The sequence below is a fragment of the Protopterus annectens genome, chromosome 5.part0 (genome assembly GCF_019279795.1).
Source record: "Protopterus annectens isolate FY-2018-M chromosome 5.part0, PAN1.0, whole genome shotgun sequence".
NCBI lineage: Eukaryota > Metazoa > Chordata > Ceratodontiformes > Protopteridae > Protopterus > Protopterus annectens.
Window position 1 is genome coordinate 1,131,059,361 of NC_056735.1, and position 17,272 is coordinate 1,131,076,632.

General features: G+C 41.2%; 1 protein-coding gene across 1 annotated transcript in view; it reads left to right on the forward strand.

The window, feature by feature from the left end:
- Window positions 1-17,272, forward strand: part of GCC2 (GRIP and coiled-coil domain containing 2) — a 1,443,709-nt gene that overhangs the window by 1,166,099 nt on the left and 260,338 nt on the right. Inside the window, exon 18 of the mRNA XM_044070984.1 lies at window positions 5,213-5,389. Within this exon, the coding sequence (XP_043926919.1) occupies window positions 5,213-5,389 (177 nt within the window). The remainder of the gene's footprint in view (window positions 1-5,212; window positions 5,390-17,272) is intronic.

Genomic DNA, 17,272 nt, shown 5'->3' on the forward strand with positions numbered 1-17,272 from the left:
TGGAAGTGATCATGCTTTCAGTCATTCCAGCAGGTGCGCATCTCCACTTGATTATCTCTTTTAGGAATGTTTCCATTTCAGGAGGGCAGTTCATACTTGGCTGTGCTGGATGTCTTTTGAAAGTTTGTTTATCACACCACCCATGCTTATTTCTGTCCTTTGCAGTGCCTGATGCATCTAGCAGTATGATTTTGCAGAAAAAAAGAAAATCTTGAAATCCAGTTTAGCTTTGTAAGCGCATTTGGAAGTTGTATTCATACCTCTCAACTTCTTAGTGCAAAAAGTCTGGGCAAAGCTAAAAATAATGGGGGAACGACAGCCCAAAAATAGGTGCAGTTTTTAAATATTGCTTTTATTGAAAATTGCTTGAGTAACAGGTTTTGTGTTAGCATGCATTTTCTGAAGGATAAGAAGATTGAAACTCAAATGTCTATCATTTAGTGACTTCAGGTCCTCAGTGATTTGACAGAAAAACACAACTTCATGAGGGGCAGACCAGAACTATGAGACAGAAATCAGGATGGTTGAGAGGTATGGTTGTATTCCAGCCCCCCCATCCCCATTTACCCGAGTCAGTGAGTACCCATTTGCTTTCCTTTTGGTAAAGAATTGAGAGCATTTCCATCTTTTTCTGCTCCCTGTTGAAAGTTTTTTAATCTTCATTACTACTTAAAAGTTACAGGACTTCACATTCTTATTATAATGATTGCAGTGGTGACATTAGCATTCATGCTGATAAAACCCTCTATATGTTGCCGCATCCTTTGTGTTTTGTTCTAGGCGTTATAGAACTCGCAGGGAGTTATAGTTAATCTTAAAATTTTACTTCTCATGTGTTGCCTGCTCACCTCCTTATAACCACCACACACACAGAAATCTAAGCCTGTTTGCAGTATTCCACATTTGAGCTAGTGGAGTGCTTTTGTTTTAAAGTGCATTTACTTTGAACTGTAAATGCCAGATAGATATTCAGACCTTTTTTAGAACATGACAGTTTTTAGAACATGACAGTGATTTTTCTGAAGTATTTAGTTACAGTTACAAACCGAGCTTATAGTAGTTCAGCATCTGTAAAATGGTTACTTGCCATTTATTGTAATATGTCCTTTGTGAAAAGTGCACACAAAAAAGTTCATACATTATACTCTTTGGCTTCTAGATGTCACAAGTTGTTCACATAATGTACCGACAGGCACATTGTAGGAAGAGTTATGCCAAGTATCTACTGGACCATTTTTAGACTTTGTTACATGTTGAAAAAATTAATAAAATAAATTTGACAGTATTGCAAGGTGGTACTTTTGTTGAGATGAATGCAAAAGGGTTGTACTCTTTTTCAAATAAGACAGTCTGTAACAGTACAGTGGAGTAGTTTTGGATACATGTGTGATGACTCTTGTGTTGAAAGTGAGAACAATGTTGATTTGGAAAGTGTGGCCTGTTTCGGTTAAAGGCAGTCGACAACAATATACCAAGATTGTTTTTTGGCATAGATGGCTTATGAATTCCATGCTAAAATGCAAATAAAGTTAATTTTGTGGTATTAATTTTTCTGGTAGTACAGAAAACAGAATTTTTGATTGGTATTCACAATTTTTAAGTACCATTTTAAAGCATATTGACTTTATAAATTTGTGCCATCATCTAAGGCACTGTGTTTATAGTTTTATAGTTTTGATGAATAAACTGAAGGCCTTTTGGCCATCAAGATGCATGATGTTTTGGATCCCATGTTAGAACTCCCAGGTACACATATACTCATCTAGTTTCTTCATATAGGCACAGACTGATGCACTGCTGCCAGGAAAAAATGACATATTCCAGTGTACAGTCTGACTACGAGTCTTTTGCAGTTCTTCAAATTTCAGATAAGTGTGGGGAATTCTTTTCGACTTTTGCTATTGTATTTGGTTAAGGTTCATGTCATCTAAGAGGGGCAAATGCCAATGTGCACGACAGATTCCACACAAGGAAATAGCCATCTCCAGTGGCCCAAACAATGACCACAAAAATTGCTCTATTTGTCAGGCATTTGTCCCAAAGATGTTAAGGAGTAAATTAGCATCTTTAACTATCTACCTTGAGAATCAGTGCTTAAAGCTGCTAGCAAAACACACTATGGAGGGATCCTTCCTCTGGGCCCGAAGCAGAGTGTATTTTGCAGAAGAAGGCCAAAAAGCAAAACCCTGAACCTTCTGCTGCACTTCTGGATACCGACATCTCTCTTGAGGTGGAGGACAGCCTGGAGACATGCCCGGTTCTCAGCTCAGATCTACAGGCTAAGTCTGACATCCAGGCCACCTTGGATCCAAGCATAAACATGTCCGCAGAGGCTGAACAGATATCTGCTTCAGATGTCCGAGAAGAACCACAGCTCATGATTATGAAAGGCCCCAAGGGGATTACTCAGATCCTTGTTAGTGAAGAGGTAAATTCTGACTTGATCGAATGTAGGCCTATGTCAGACCCTTCTACCCTACATAAAGCAGACTTGCATTTGGAAAAAAGAAACAAAAAGTCAAGCATCTGTCTCACTAAAAGAACCTGCTAGCAACTGGCATTAATTCACTCAGGGCCTCTTCAGTGCCCTTATGTCACTTAGGCCTCCTCCAGGTTTTACAGCTCTCCCAACCAGTTCTGTCTCTCGACTTAAAAGAGGATGCATCAGAGGAAGCACTGGTTCCCTCTCTTCCTGCGTTTTGCCAAGGGCAATCACCACAAGTTAATTAAGAAAGTGGATCTCCTCATACAAGACAAAGGGACCCTCATCCATCCCCACTTGTCGACTCTTCAGTTGACCTTGTGGGTGATAGGGTACTAATCCCTTTCAGACACCAGTTCTCTGAGGATGTGCTTAAGTCCTGCAGGATGCTAGGAAACCAAATACCAGAAAATCTTATTTAGCAAAATGGAAGAGACTTTCAGTCTGGTGTTTGAAATGAAATCAGGTTCTTTTAACAGTCGAAATACCCCAGGTTTTAACTTATTTGTGTGAATTGCTTAATACTGGTTTGGCTTACTCTTCAGTAAAACATCAGTTGTCAGACATGTCAGCCTGTCTGCCTCTATCTCCCCCGTTAGTTAGCAGATTTGAGGTAAAACAATTTCTTAAAGGCATCCTACACATTAGGCCTCCCAGGAAACCTGTTCTGCCTCCCTGGGTCCTTAATGCTGTTTTTGAAAAGCTGACTCTCCCACCATTTGAGCCAGCCTGCTCAGCTTCTCTTCAGTACTGTTACTAGAAAACTGTGTTACTGCAAGCCTTAAGTTCAGCCAGACAAGTGTCTAAGGTACAGGCTCTTATGGTCATAGATTAGTATTAAGCTAACTGCCCTTGCGAACCATTTTAAGCCTAGCCAATTATCCCTTGTGAGACTGAAACCCTGCACCTTGTGTTTGTAAGGCAAACACCTTAACCATTAGGCCACCCTTCCAACCCTCAGCCCCACCCTTTCTGGTCTTCCACAAAGACAGGGTCTACCTGCGCATAAACCTCTCACTTATGCCTAAGGTAAGTCAATGACCTATATTTAAATCAGTCCATACACTTGTTTACCTTTTTCCTTTCCCCCAGAGCACTAGTAGAGGGTCCACCATACTTCAGATGTCCACAATCAACTTAGATCTAATGTAGATAAGACCAAAGCTGTTAGAAAGTCTGATCAGCTTTTTGTTTCATACCACCCCAGGGTTCTGGGGCAGGCTGTGTCCAAGCAGACTATTTCCAAGACTGTTTCCTTCTGCTGCACTCACCATGGTAAGACTCTCCATTCCCCTATTAGGGCTCATTCCACTAGGGTTGTTGCCTCATCTGCGGCCCTTTTTAAGGGATTGGACACTAATTCAGTTCTTGAAGCAGGTACATGGACCTCTGTACATACCTTCACCGAACGATATAAATTAGATGCAATTTCTAAAACTAGAGCAGGGTTTGCCAGAGCCATACCACAGGTCTTCCTGGAAAGCCCCTCAGTTTCTCCTACCTCCCTTACTTCATGAGCTTTGGTATTATCTCTCATGTTATGAATACTGCAACGGATGAATAGAAAGGCATAGAATAATTGTGTAAAATCTTAGCATAACAATAGATGTCCTTCTCTTCTCTGTTGTAGTATTCCTATTCCTCCTTTCTTCCTTCTTGGATGATTGTTGCCTTACTCCTTAGGCAGCATTTCTCCTGGAGCAGTCAGTTCTGAGGATAGTGTACGCGTACATCACTTTTATGGCTGGAGTCCAATCGCAGACTATGTGCGACATACCACACACCATACAGTAGTAAAGTCTTTTGTATACTGCCCGACGTCAGGTCGCCTACTGCGGGGAACTCCATCATGTTATGAATACTGCAACAGAGAAGAGAAGGACATCTATCATTATGGTAAGATTTTACACAGCTATTCTTTATCCTGTGTAGCTTATCTATATCAGATATTGTACTTGGGTAGACACCCGAATTAGCTTAGTGTCACCAGAGTTTTTGTTGTCTTCCTTGGTGTAGTGGCTTATCCCCAGTAAAACCAGTTGCAGCTTGCAATGGGGGGTGGATAGATGGCAACTTGAATTTAATGTCTCTGGATGCATTTTGATAGTACAAATCCAGAGAAAACCTGTATGTCTGGCTGACCCTGCTAAAATTAATGGAAGAAAACGCAGTGCATTAAAAAAAGGGCAGTAGTGAAACACAGCATAACACTGGTTATTGTTATGATGTGGGTTTAAAAATGCTGACGTGACATGTAAGGTTTAGCTTTTATTGCTTTAAGTTTAGGTAAATTTACAAAGGAGGGGTGATTAATCCAGCAGAAAAGGTGTAGTGGAGAGTTACCATAATTGGAGAGGAGCAGAGGGCCTGAAGTTGATGAAACACTAAATCCAGCTTTACATGCATACATACATAAAGTCATAGAATAGAAGAGGGGAGTAGCTGGATGTTATTTGGATATACCACCTGGTTGTTGAAGGGGAATGTGAATTCAAAGTAGAAGGACAGAGGAAGAAGGGAACATGGATGGCAGGCTGAAGTGTAGCTGCATGCTCAGAAACCCTGAAGGAAGAGCTAGTGCATGTTTCAGAGAGAAGCAGCTGCACAGAGGGTAACTTCAGCTCTTAGACAAGTGCCAGACCATAGGACTTTATTTAGCATTTGTGTACGTTTGCAGCAGTGGTTTATCTGATGTTGTTTTAAAACTGCAACATTTTGTTTTTGTTTTAGAGAACACTTGGAAATACTGATGGATCAGCTAAGAAACAAGTTGCAGGAGACCCAAAATAATCTGCAACTAAATGCTTCAGAGCTTCAAGTTTTACAGTGTGAACATGATACCTTGCTGGAACGTCATAACAAGATGCTTCAAGAGACTGTAACAAAAGAAGCAGAACTCAGAGAAAAGTATGTATCTTTAACAGTAAATAGGCAGTTATAGAGACCATACAATGTGTTTTGTAGACTAAAATGCTAATTCTCATAAACAATATGAAAATGTGCCAGTAGGCAGGAAAAAAAAGACAAGCACAGGTTTTAAAGGCATTATCTTTATTGGCTGGGGAGAGGACTATGCTGTGAAGCATTGACATAGTGATAGCATGTAAGCCTGGCCACCCAGAAACAGGAGGAAGAAACTGTTAACACACTTCTTTGAAAATGGTAGCATCCAGTGCAAGGATTTTTGGGAGAACTACTTTTGCCACTCTGAACCTATGATGGAGCACCTTCAAAAGATGAAAGTAGAAGGCAGCCATCAGTCACATTTGCCTGTTGTCAGGTCTGTCCCTGAGACGAGCTTCACAGTCCTCAAGTGTTTAGTTCCTCCCTCATCTGGTGAGGGCTTGAATTTTGCAGCCACTCTATAGCCTTGGCAGATGATGAGGGGCCTATGCCACTTTTTAGGAGTGCATCTTATAAACACAATCCACCTTGATCATGCTGTTTACCAGCCTGAGCCTAGGCAGCTGTTCCTTGAGTCTCTTGGCTGAAGCTTTGTGGTAGCACTTCAAACTGAGCACCTTTCTCCATATTTCCCCATCCATGTTCTGCAGGGCTCAGTGACTCAGAATAAGGATTTTTTACATTTGCTTTAAGCTTGAATAGCCCGCCTTTAAACATATTTAACATTCCACCTGCCTCAGAAGATTCCGACCTTCACATTACCTTTTTTCCATCTGTCCTGTTCCCTTTTGTATTCCTCTCGCCACCACCCATTTCATTGGTACATTCCATGGCTCTACCCTTTCCTTTTTGATGAAGTGCTTTTATGGATCCAAGGAGTCGCAGTAGTAATTCTCTCTTCTACTACTTGTGTCAGTCCCCTTCCCCACTCCCTACCCCCATCCTTATTTTTCTGGATAATCCCTTCACAACTAAGGTTGCCACCTTCAGAGGAGGCAAAAATTGGACAAAAGTTGCACCCTTTCCCCTACCCATAGCTCCATCTACTCTATCCCTTGCCCTGCTGTTTTCCAGGCATTTCCTCATGCAATCCGTTCATTGCAGTGCACGTTCATGATATAAATGGGCTCATTTGCTCCTTGTTACAGGAGATGAAAGGTCCTATTTTTCAGTAAACCACACTTGGACATAATCGCATTGCATATAAGCAATGTTTGTAGGAAAACAGGTCTTTGGAGGCAGAGACATCCTAAACCCCAGAATACTGTTTGCAGTGGCAACGAGTTATTGGTGTTTGTAAAGTAATTGCCAGACTACTAGAGTCACTTTTCTGGATAGTCTGGAAAAGCATAGGATGCAGTTCTATACACAACTCCCTATTATGAGCTTGTGCTTGTGCATTACTCTGTTATCCCCTCATTTCTTCTGGTGTCAGATGAGAAGAGTTGTAGTTCCTGTAGTTTCTGTTCATATCCCACCCATCTCAGCAATCTTTCTGATACCTTTTCTCAGAATTTTAATCTCTATACTGGTAGATTTTGGAATCCTGGTTCTTCATCTGTTTAAATGTTGTAACCTGAGCTCTCTCCAGTTTAATAACTGCCTGGTTTTCTTTATCTGTTTATATTAATCCTCTTACTTACGAGTGTATTGATGGTCTGGACTGTTAAATCACTGTAGCAGTTTTAAAGCATGTAAAAGGTAGCCTGTATTGATCACCTAATTTTTCAGAAGAATTTGCACAGCCTGTACTTCATTTTTGTTAGTGGTACCATGTAACTGGGAGATATCCTTTACCAGGGAAGTCAACCCCTTTCACCAAAGATGAACTATGACATAGTACACTTTGTCACTACACTGGAGTCCAGAAGAAAATGTTATGATCATGGGTATTATAATTTTTTTTCATACTATTGCGACTGGATTTCTTGCAACTTAGAGTTGCTTTATTGGCTGTATGCAATGACAAATAATACATTTAAAATATATGTGCACATCCAAGTATCACTTACCCCCACCCATACCTCTGTAGTTGAACATTTTGTAAGGGCAGAAGAGATGATTTTTTGGCACTCTATTCAAAAATACTGTCTACCCATGTTATACACAGTTTATATTTTCTTCCACTTTTAAGTTGTTGTACCCCTTTCTTATATCGAGAGAAAATTCTATTATACAAGGGGTCTCTACATTTGTATAACACGTTTTATTTCCCTTCAAGAGCCTGTCACAGTCTAGCATATCTTTGGGTCTCGTATCTTGCAGAGAAACAAATTCTTTGTTATTACTAAGACTGTCCATGTACTTCAAGACCATCTCTGACACTTGTGTTGTCTTTCTGTCAAGCAAAACGACCCCTTAGCTTTATTATGGCAGGTCCAGGTTATTTTACTGCTGCATTCAGAGAATGCAGTAATTATTCTGACCTAATCTTACTGACATGAATTGTGCCTATCTTTTTCTGCAGTGTTTATTTCTAAAGTATTTATTTGCATTCTGTTGAGCAGGAGGCCCAAATGAGTAAGATCCATATTCAGATGGTGACTGAGTTGAACAGCTTCTAGTATCATAAAACATAGTTGCTTAACATGTATAACAGGTAAGTACTTAAAACAGTATGAAAGAAGACTGTATTGTAAACAAACATATATATCAGATAAATAGAACACTATACTGATACATATATATATTATATGTGTGTGTGTGTCTGTGTGTATACATATTTATATATCTGGTTTACTATGGTTTGTGCGAATGACATTCTGTCGGTAGCACTGCTGCCGGAAATCAGAATGTCGTGCACAAAACATAAATGGATGGGATAGATGAATACACATATGCGAATGCTGTAGTGCATTCGCAGAAGTGTATTTGACTATCTGCACAGAGATCGCGGTACAGTGGGGATTGGAAATGCATCCATATCCCCACTGTAGTGCGATCTCGGAGTTAGAATATATTAGTAGGAGGGGTGTGGGGGGCGCAGGGGGACTTGCCCCACTGCAAAAACATGATTTGTCATATAGGAGTCTGTTTTTACATCAGCTCCTATATGACTATCGTGATGGTTTCGGCCACAATGTCGAATCAGATGTGTCATTTAGGTCGACAGTGTGGCAGGTAGGAATGTGTGTTTTCGGGTTTACTATTCATTGTTTCAAATGGCAAATGTTTTGCCATTCGAACAAACAATAGTAAACTATATATATATATATATATATACACATATGCATATATATATATATATATATATATATATATATACATACATATACATACACACACACAATGTGTGTATATATATATATATATATATATATATATATATATATATATAAAAGCTAACCAACAGCACGTAAAATACAACTAATAAATGAATAAATGGACCAGGAGTCCTCACCGCTAAGTATACAAAATTTAATAGCTTTAAGCGCGATCAATTACAATACACTTTTCGTTGGATAAAATAACCAACTTCTTCAGAAGCATTAAAATACAGCCAGACTGGATAAAAAACTCCAAGAACCAATGATCAAAGGATGCACTTCATCTCTAGCAAATGCAAAAAATCCTTTTCAGCACTATAAAGTGCCTAACATTTGGTTCACATAAAGTCAATCCACAGGAAACCCAACAGATAATAAAACACTTTGTCTCATTTATTTAGGCAGAGGCTCAAACTAAAAATGACTGTACAACAAACATAACGGATAAGTGCTTTCAGGTTAGTACATCAACCCTTCATCAGATCCATATAATAAAAAGACGCCAAAAACATTTTTAAAAGACTCTTTGCCAATGGCACATCAGTTAGTTTGATCACGCCCATCTACATCATGTCGAACCCGCCTTCTCAGCCTCCTTTTCCTTAATGCTGGCTTTATGGGAAAAGTAGTATTTAGCCCAGGTTTCAGATGTGCTTGTAGTTTGCCAATCCAATGCATTTCTTCCTGTTCAAGTCTACTATTAATGTCACCCCCCCTTTTGGACATATAAACCACTTTCAAGACCCTAAAAGCAAAACTGTGGTTGGGATTAGCTCCGATGTGTTTTGCTAATGGATTTTTAAGATCTTTAAGTCTAATGTCACTAATGTGCTTAGAGAGTCTCTCCTTCATTTGTCTGATTGTTTTCCCTACATAAAACTGTTCACATCTGAAGCATGTTGCTAGGTAGACCACGTTCCTCGTCGTACAGTCTGCATAAAAATTGGACACATATTTGTTCCTAGTAGTAGGGTGCACAAACCAATTGTCCGTGCAGATGTATTTTATGTAAAGAGAACTATTTGGTGCCAAGTATTGAATCAACAAGGAAAAGGTACTTTTCCGTGTAGGAGATGTACTATGTGCAAATTCATCTGCACGGAGAGTTGTTTTGTGCACCCTACTACTAGGAAGAAATATGTGTCCAATTTTTATGCAGACTGTATGACGAGGAACGTGGTCTACCTTGGAGTTTTTATCCAGTCTGGCTGTATTTTACGTGCTGTTGGTTAGCTTTTGGATATTATATTACAGCACGCTCCTACTTGGATTCTGGGTTTTTGTGTTTGGTTTTATACAGATTTGTTACCAGGAAGTAGGAGCCATGGCAGAAGAGAGAAAAGAAAAAGCTACAGAGGAACAGAGAAATACGAATGATGTTTCGACAATTGGTCGTGTTAATCGGGGACAAGCTACAATGCACAGTAAGTTGAATAGACTGTCCCTCAATGTGAATAACAATCCTTTGACTTTACTAATGATGGGTTGCAAGAAGAATTAACAGATTCCGATATTGTGCAACCGATAGATATGAAAATGTTTTACAAGGAACTGAGAAAGTTAGAAGACAGTCTATATGAATTGAAAAGGCTGCAATGGCAGCGGCAGCACTTGGAAGCCTGTTTGCATTTTCATATAGTACCGAGGGGCCTAAGAGTCCTTTTAATGCCAACATATGGTAATTCGCAGCCCAAACGTTTGAAAAAGTGGCAAAGTATGAATTTAGAACACAGCCGTAACTACATGAAGCTTTTGATAGAACATTTTTCACCAAGAGAAACTGACTTAATTAAGCAAGTTGAGGAACTACAATTATCCTTGGAACAATACTCTGAAAATCAAGACTGCTCATCCAAAGTTGAAGAACTGTATTATAAAATAACATTGTATGACAGTAAGTTGGAACAAACGAAAGCTAGAAAAATTAAACGAGATTTTATGGATTTCAGAAAAGGTGATGTCTTCACTTGGTCTAGGGAATTTAACAAGGAACAGCAATCATCTGCCAAGGGGGAACAGGGCAGTAAATATATGCAACGAACCAGGACCAGAATTGTCTGTAGAACCTGTGAATGATGATAGAATACATAATAAGCAAGTATCTACACATAATGAAGGGGAGAGAACTGATAGTACACATTCACAAATGGAACCAACAAGGGACATAGTAAATATAGAAACTAGACCGAGTTCTACATCTACTGCTAATAATCCACTGGCAACGGATGGCAATCGCATGGGAGCTATACCGAAGGGTGCCGCGAGAGGTATGGGTTTTCCATTACTTCCACTGAAAATAAGGGAAATAAGAAGCAGAAAAGAAGCCTGGTCTTTGAGCAGAGGGAGAAAAAGAAGAAGGTCGTATATGGAGGACAGATAGACAACAAAGAAAATGACTCATTGGTTGTTAATTTATCATCCTTCATATTAAGTGATGTACATCTAAGTATTTTGAATAAGAGTTTGAAGTTCATACCCACTAGAGGTATGGAGGAAAATGAAGATGTTCATCGTGTTACACTGCTGCAGTCATCACATTTGGGTTATCCTGCCGTCAGGCGGTCCCGCAGTCGGCCAGAGTTCCAAAGTCTTGGTCCGGCGTCAGTTGCTGTCGCTTCTTCCCTGACGTCAGTGTGCCAGGGGTATATAAGATACATCCAACGCCATTTTCTTCAGTCTTTCTTGCCGCGCGGTGCCCGAAGCAGAAGCAGTTCGCAAGTCAAATTTCAGATCCGAAGTCCTCAATAAAGCTAAGTACCCCATTGGGGAAACTTTTTTCTTGCCTCAGACCGATGTCAGAAAAAGTTAATAATTGTATTTCTTGTGGGAAGCAAATACCTCATAAGGGTTTCCACTCTTACTGTATTCCATGCCTAGGCCCTGATCACGACGTCACTAGTTGTCGGTTTTGTGCTAGATTTAACAAACGCACTATAAAAAGACGTTTTGATTTTGCTTTACACTACTTTGGCTGAAGGTTCAATTATACTATGCAGTTGGATCAGCCGACGACCTCAATACCGAAAAAACGCAAAGACAAGAATAAAGACAGGCATCCGAGGTCCAAAACCGATGACGAAACCTCTTCTAGGCTAGTCGCCGGTTCTCAGTGAGGTGCTTTTGCATCCCCTGACACCCGCTACCTCAGAGCCACAGGCCGCTTCCGACTCCCACGTGGAGACATCTAGGCCTCTGGAAACTCAAGGTATTGGGCCTACGGAAACTAATCCCTCAGATGGGTCCGGAGCCGCTGAGCAGGCATCGGCTTCTGAGGGTGTTTTCAGACCTTCACAACATTAAGACAACAGCCAAGACAAAGATACCATTAAAGACAAAGAAACAAGTACAGCATTCTCCTGGACAGTCCTCCATGCCTAAGAAACAGATGCTTAAAATGGCCGAAGACCTCATTACTCTAATCAGGGGTTCCCATCCCCCTCCTGAGAAAAAGCCTAGGCAGGATACAGACTATGACTCCTCTGATTCCTCTTCAGACCAGGGATACTCTCTACCCCCCTATGAGGACTCAGATGCTGAAGAATCTATCCCTTCACCCTCTCCTCCTGAGGATTATTCTTTTGGGGAAACTTTACATACCATGAGGGAGCATTTCCACTGGGAACATCAGGATTACTCAGAATCCAAGAAAAGGCTCAGGGATTTCCTCTTATTGCCTCAGCACAGGCCCCTGGCTATTCCCTCCTGTGCTAGATATTGTGGATGATGTGTTCTCTGAATCCAGCTTATCTCCTGACTCTTTGCCCCCCTCCTCCAGCCAAGCCAGATAGGTATTATAGAGTCCCTGACTCTCACAAGTTTCTTTACAAAAACCCTTCTGCTGATCCAGAAACTATTTCCCAGGGTCCAAAACGGGTTAAGGTTTCCATTGCAAAAAATCCAGTACCCTCTGACAGAGATTCCAGAGCTTTGGATAGATTGGGGAAGAAAGTATACACGTCTGCAACTTTAGCAGTAAGAGCTTTAAATTGCCAGTTTCACATGCTTAAGTACCAACAACATTTAATGGCTCAGTTAAAACAGAAAATGCTTGCAAGCTCAGAAGCTCCTGTTTGTAAAGAAATGCAGGATTTATTGCATGCAGTTGAACAGGTGGGAAAACTTACTATACATTGTGGTTTTGATTCTTTAGAGGCCTCTTATAGAGCCGCAGTTACAAGTTCTGTTATTCAAAGACATGCTTGGTTAAAAGAACAGAGTTTACCTGATCATGTTAAGGCAAAATTATTGGATGCTCCTTTACAGCATGATACCTTGTTTGGTGGTAAGGCAGAAGAGGTGTTAAAGAAAATGGAGGATAAAGCTAAATCTATGCAAACAGTCAAGGATTTCTTACAGGTACAACCACCTCGGTCTAGCAAAAATTGGCCAACAAAGAATTGGTCCTTTCCAGTGTCAGACAGGCCACAGAGAGGCAGATACAGACGCCCAAGAGGCAGATCTCAAGCCCAAGGCTCAAACAGACAACGACAGTGGGGCACCTCAACCCCAAAAGGAGATGAGGACAAGTCTCAACCTTACAGGAAACAGTCACAATGACTTTCCTCTTCGTACGCCAAGCACTTCCCTTTTGGAAGCCCCCTTAGGGGGAAAACTAGCACTTTTTTATCAAAACTGGCAAACAATCACCCAAGACAAATGGGTTCTGAATATTGTGTCTCAAGGTTACAGATTCCACTTTCATACTTTACCAAGGCTAAAAGGAATGCCAGACCTGCCACAAAATCAATGGGCAGTGGCACAAAAACAAATTTCAGCCCTCATGGACATGAGAGCTATTCAAAAAGTACCACAACAGGAACAAGGACAAGGATTTTACTCCAGACTCTTCCTGGTGCCCAGAAAGGACAAGGCCTGGAGGCCCATACTAAACCTTAGAATTCTGAATACTTACCTGCATATTCCGAAATTCAAAATGTTGACATTACAGCAGCTTCTACCCATGCTGGGCAAGAAGGCTTGGCTTGTTACTCTGGACCTCAAAGAGGCATACCTGCATGTCCCTATCAGACAAAATTGCAGAAGATACCTCAGATTCAAAGCTGGTACAATGCACTTCCAATTCTCTGCACTGCCCTTTGGCTTATCTACTGCGCCCAGGGTCTTCACAAAGTGCCTGGCATCAGTAATTGCATTTTGCAGACAAAAAGGAATTCAAATATATCCATACCTGGACGACTGCCTCTTTCAAGCAGAGACAAAGGACATTCTTCTACAGCATCTGGCATTTGTAAAAAGGTTGCTAATTTCTCTAGGGTACACAGTAAATGAAAAGTAGTCAAAACTAGTGCCCTCGCAACATATTATATTCCTGGGTGCCAGCTTAAATACAACGGCCCAGATGGCTTACCTCCCGCCAGACAAATAAGTTCGACTAACTCAATATTTTCAATTACTGGCAAAAAAGTCCCATCTCCCTGCAAGAAAAATTCTGCAGGCCCTGGGATTCATGGCATCCTGCATATTACTAATACCATATGCCAGACTGCATATGAGGAAATTACAGTGGTACCTAAAAAGTGTTTAGACTCAACACTCTCACAGTTTAGAAGCCGTAATACCAATGATTCCTTGCCTACAACAGGAGTTTCGATGGTGGGCACAGGCATGTCACCTAAACAAGGGTCAGCCTTTTACCCAACCCACAGCCAGGCAAACTCTAACAACAGATGCTTTGGATTACGCCTGGGGAGCACACATGGCAAGAAAATGCATTCAGGGCAAGTGGACCACAGACCAGATGCATATTCACATCAATCAAAAAGAGATGTTGGCTGTTCAAAATGCCCTAACAGCTTTCAAGGACCTTCTACACCCAGGACAACTATTACTAAAGACAGACAACACCACAGAAATGTGGTACATAAACAAGCAAGGGGGTACTCATTCTTATCCCCTATGCAGGCAAGCCATGACCTTGTGGAACACCGCTGTAACGTACCAAGTTCACCTGCAAGCACAATTCCTGCCAGGAAAGAAAAATACTCTGGCAGACGATCTAAGCAGAAATATCATGGACCCTCACGAATGGAAATTGAATCCACAAATCTTCAGCATGGTAACGCAAAAATGGGGATGCCCAGACATAGATCTTTTTGCCTCCCCACTGAATTGCCAACTACAAAAATTCTGCAGAAGGACTTATCACAAACAAGCATGGAAATTGGATGCTTTTCTGTTCAGCTGGAAAAACCTAAAAGTTTATGCCTTCCCACCACTGCCTCTCCTTTCAAAGGTACTCCTAAAAGCCAGACAAGAAAAACCACAGCTGATCCTGATTGCTCCAGAATGGCCACGCCAACACTGGTACCCTATCTTAAGGAACTTGGCTCAGGGCCCACCATGCATTTTGCCTCAAATTCCACACCTTCTGACTCAACAAAACAATCAGATCATGCACGGTCAGCTCAAAGCCCTAAACCTGGCTGCATGGCAGATACATTAGTCAAACAGGCAACACCTCTCTCTGAAGCTGTTATGGATGTCATTTTGGAGGCCAGGAGGCCTAGCACCAGGAAAGCTTACTCAGAAAAATGGAAGAGATTCTGCGCCTGGAACCAGGCTCAAAGCCTTGACCCTCTTGTTACAAACATTCCTCAGATTTTACAATACTTAACTGAGATGCTGGACAGAGGCCTATCCTTCGCATCAATTAAGATCCACGCCTCTGCCATTTCAGCACATTACATCACGGATCCTCCTTTATTCTCTCATCCCTTGCTAAAGCAGTACCTCAGAGGGGCTAAAAACATAAGACTGCCCCGGAGAGCACCAATACCAACTTGGGACCTCAATTTTGTTTTGAAAAACTGACCCTACCACCTTTTGAGCCAGCCAATACAGCTGATCTAAAATTTTTATCATGGAAAACAGCTCTGCTCCTGGCAGTAACTTCAGCACAAAGAGTCTCAGAGCTACAGGCATTAATGGCAGTGGAACCTTTTATAATTTTTCATCAGGACAGGGTATCTTTAAGGACAAACCCTACCTTTATGCCAAAAGTGGTATCTAGTGTGGCTCTTAACCAAACCATCCATTTGCCAACTTTTTATCCAAACCCCCAGAATAAAGGGGAGAAACTTCTGCATTCTTTGGACATACACAGGCAGCTATGCTTCTACTTGGACAAAACAAAAGCTTTCAGGAAAACTGAGCAGTTGTTTGTAGCATATGCTGCAGGATCACAGGGCAAGGCTATCTCAAAGCAGACTATATCCAAATGGATAGGACACTGTATTCGGTACTGCTACACACAGCATGGAAAACCAGTCCCAAATAACATTAGGCCACATTCCACCAGGGCAACAGCCACTTCAACAGCCTTTCTCAGAGGAGTACCTACCAAGGAAATTTTGGAGGCTGCAACTTGGAGTTCACTGCACACCTTTATCAAGCATTACCACCTGCCTCTTTACTCTAAATCCAGAGCAGGATTTGCCACTGCAGTTCTGCAGGGCCTCATAGCCAATCCTAACTCTTTATAGACCAGCCACCCAACCTTAGCTTTGGGATTCTACCCAAGTGTGATGACTGCAGCAGTGTGACACAATGAACATAGTACAGTTTTGTACCTACCATAAATGTAGATGTTCGAGTGTTCACACTGCTGCAGTCCAGGTTACCCTCCCTCCATCCCCTCTGAATTAGCTGGACTTAAGTATACCTTTCTATCCTATACAACCTTTGGGGTGTATTTGCTGGTAACTGAAGGTACTGTTTTTTTTTTATTTCATATGTATATTTCTGATTAGCAATATGTACTGCCTACCTACTTGGGGGCATCTGGCATCTGGGGCAAGAAAAACTGAAGAAAATGGCGTCGGATGCATCTTATATACCCCTGGCGCACTGACGTCAGGGAAGAAGCGACAGCAACCGACGCCGGACCAAGACTTTGGAACTCTGGCCGACTGCGGGACCGCCTGATGGCAGGATAACCCAAGTGTGATGACTGCAGCAGTGTGAACACTCGAACATCTACATTTATGGTAGGTACAAAACTGTACTTTATACTGAGCTTGAGGAACTTTGGCAGAGATGTGATGCTGAAGAACATATATAAGAACAATGAAATGAAGAATGAAGTATTTAGAAAACCCAGTACATTTGTGCCTCAGAATAATGGACTTATAGAAACATTTATTAATGTATGTGAAAGAGAGATTATAGAGTATGTTCAAAGCGACAATAAAAAGAAATTTTATAATGTTACTAGGGAAGAAAGGATGGCTCTAGATGAATTGGAGAAAAACAAGGGGTTAACAATCAGACCTGCAGATAAAGGAGGAGGAATAGTGTTGATGGACACAGAGATATGTCGAAGAGGTAATTAATACATTAAGAGATGACCAATCTTACAGGAAGATGGAAAGAAAAGTAGTTGATGTGATAATAAGGAGAGTGAACAGGTGCCTGGAAGATCTCAAAGAAAGAAATTTACTAACTGGAGATGTGCTTGACTATTTAATAGTTGAACATCCGGTTATTCCGGTGTTCAAATGCCACCCCAAGGTACATAAAGACCCTTTAAAACCACCTATGAGACCTATTGTGGCAGGAGAGGGGTGGATAACGGAACCTGTTCCCATATATGTAGATAACT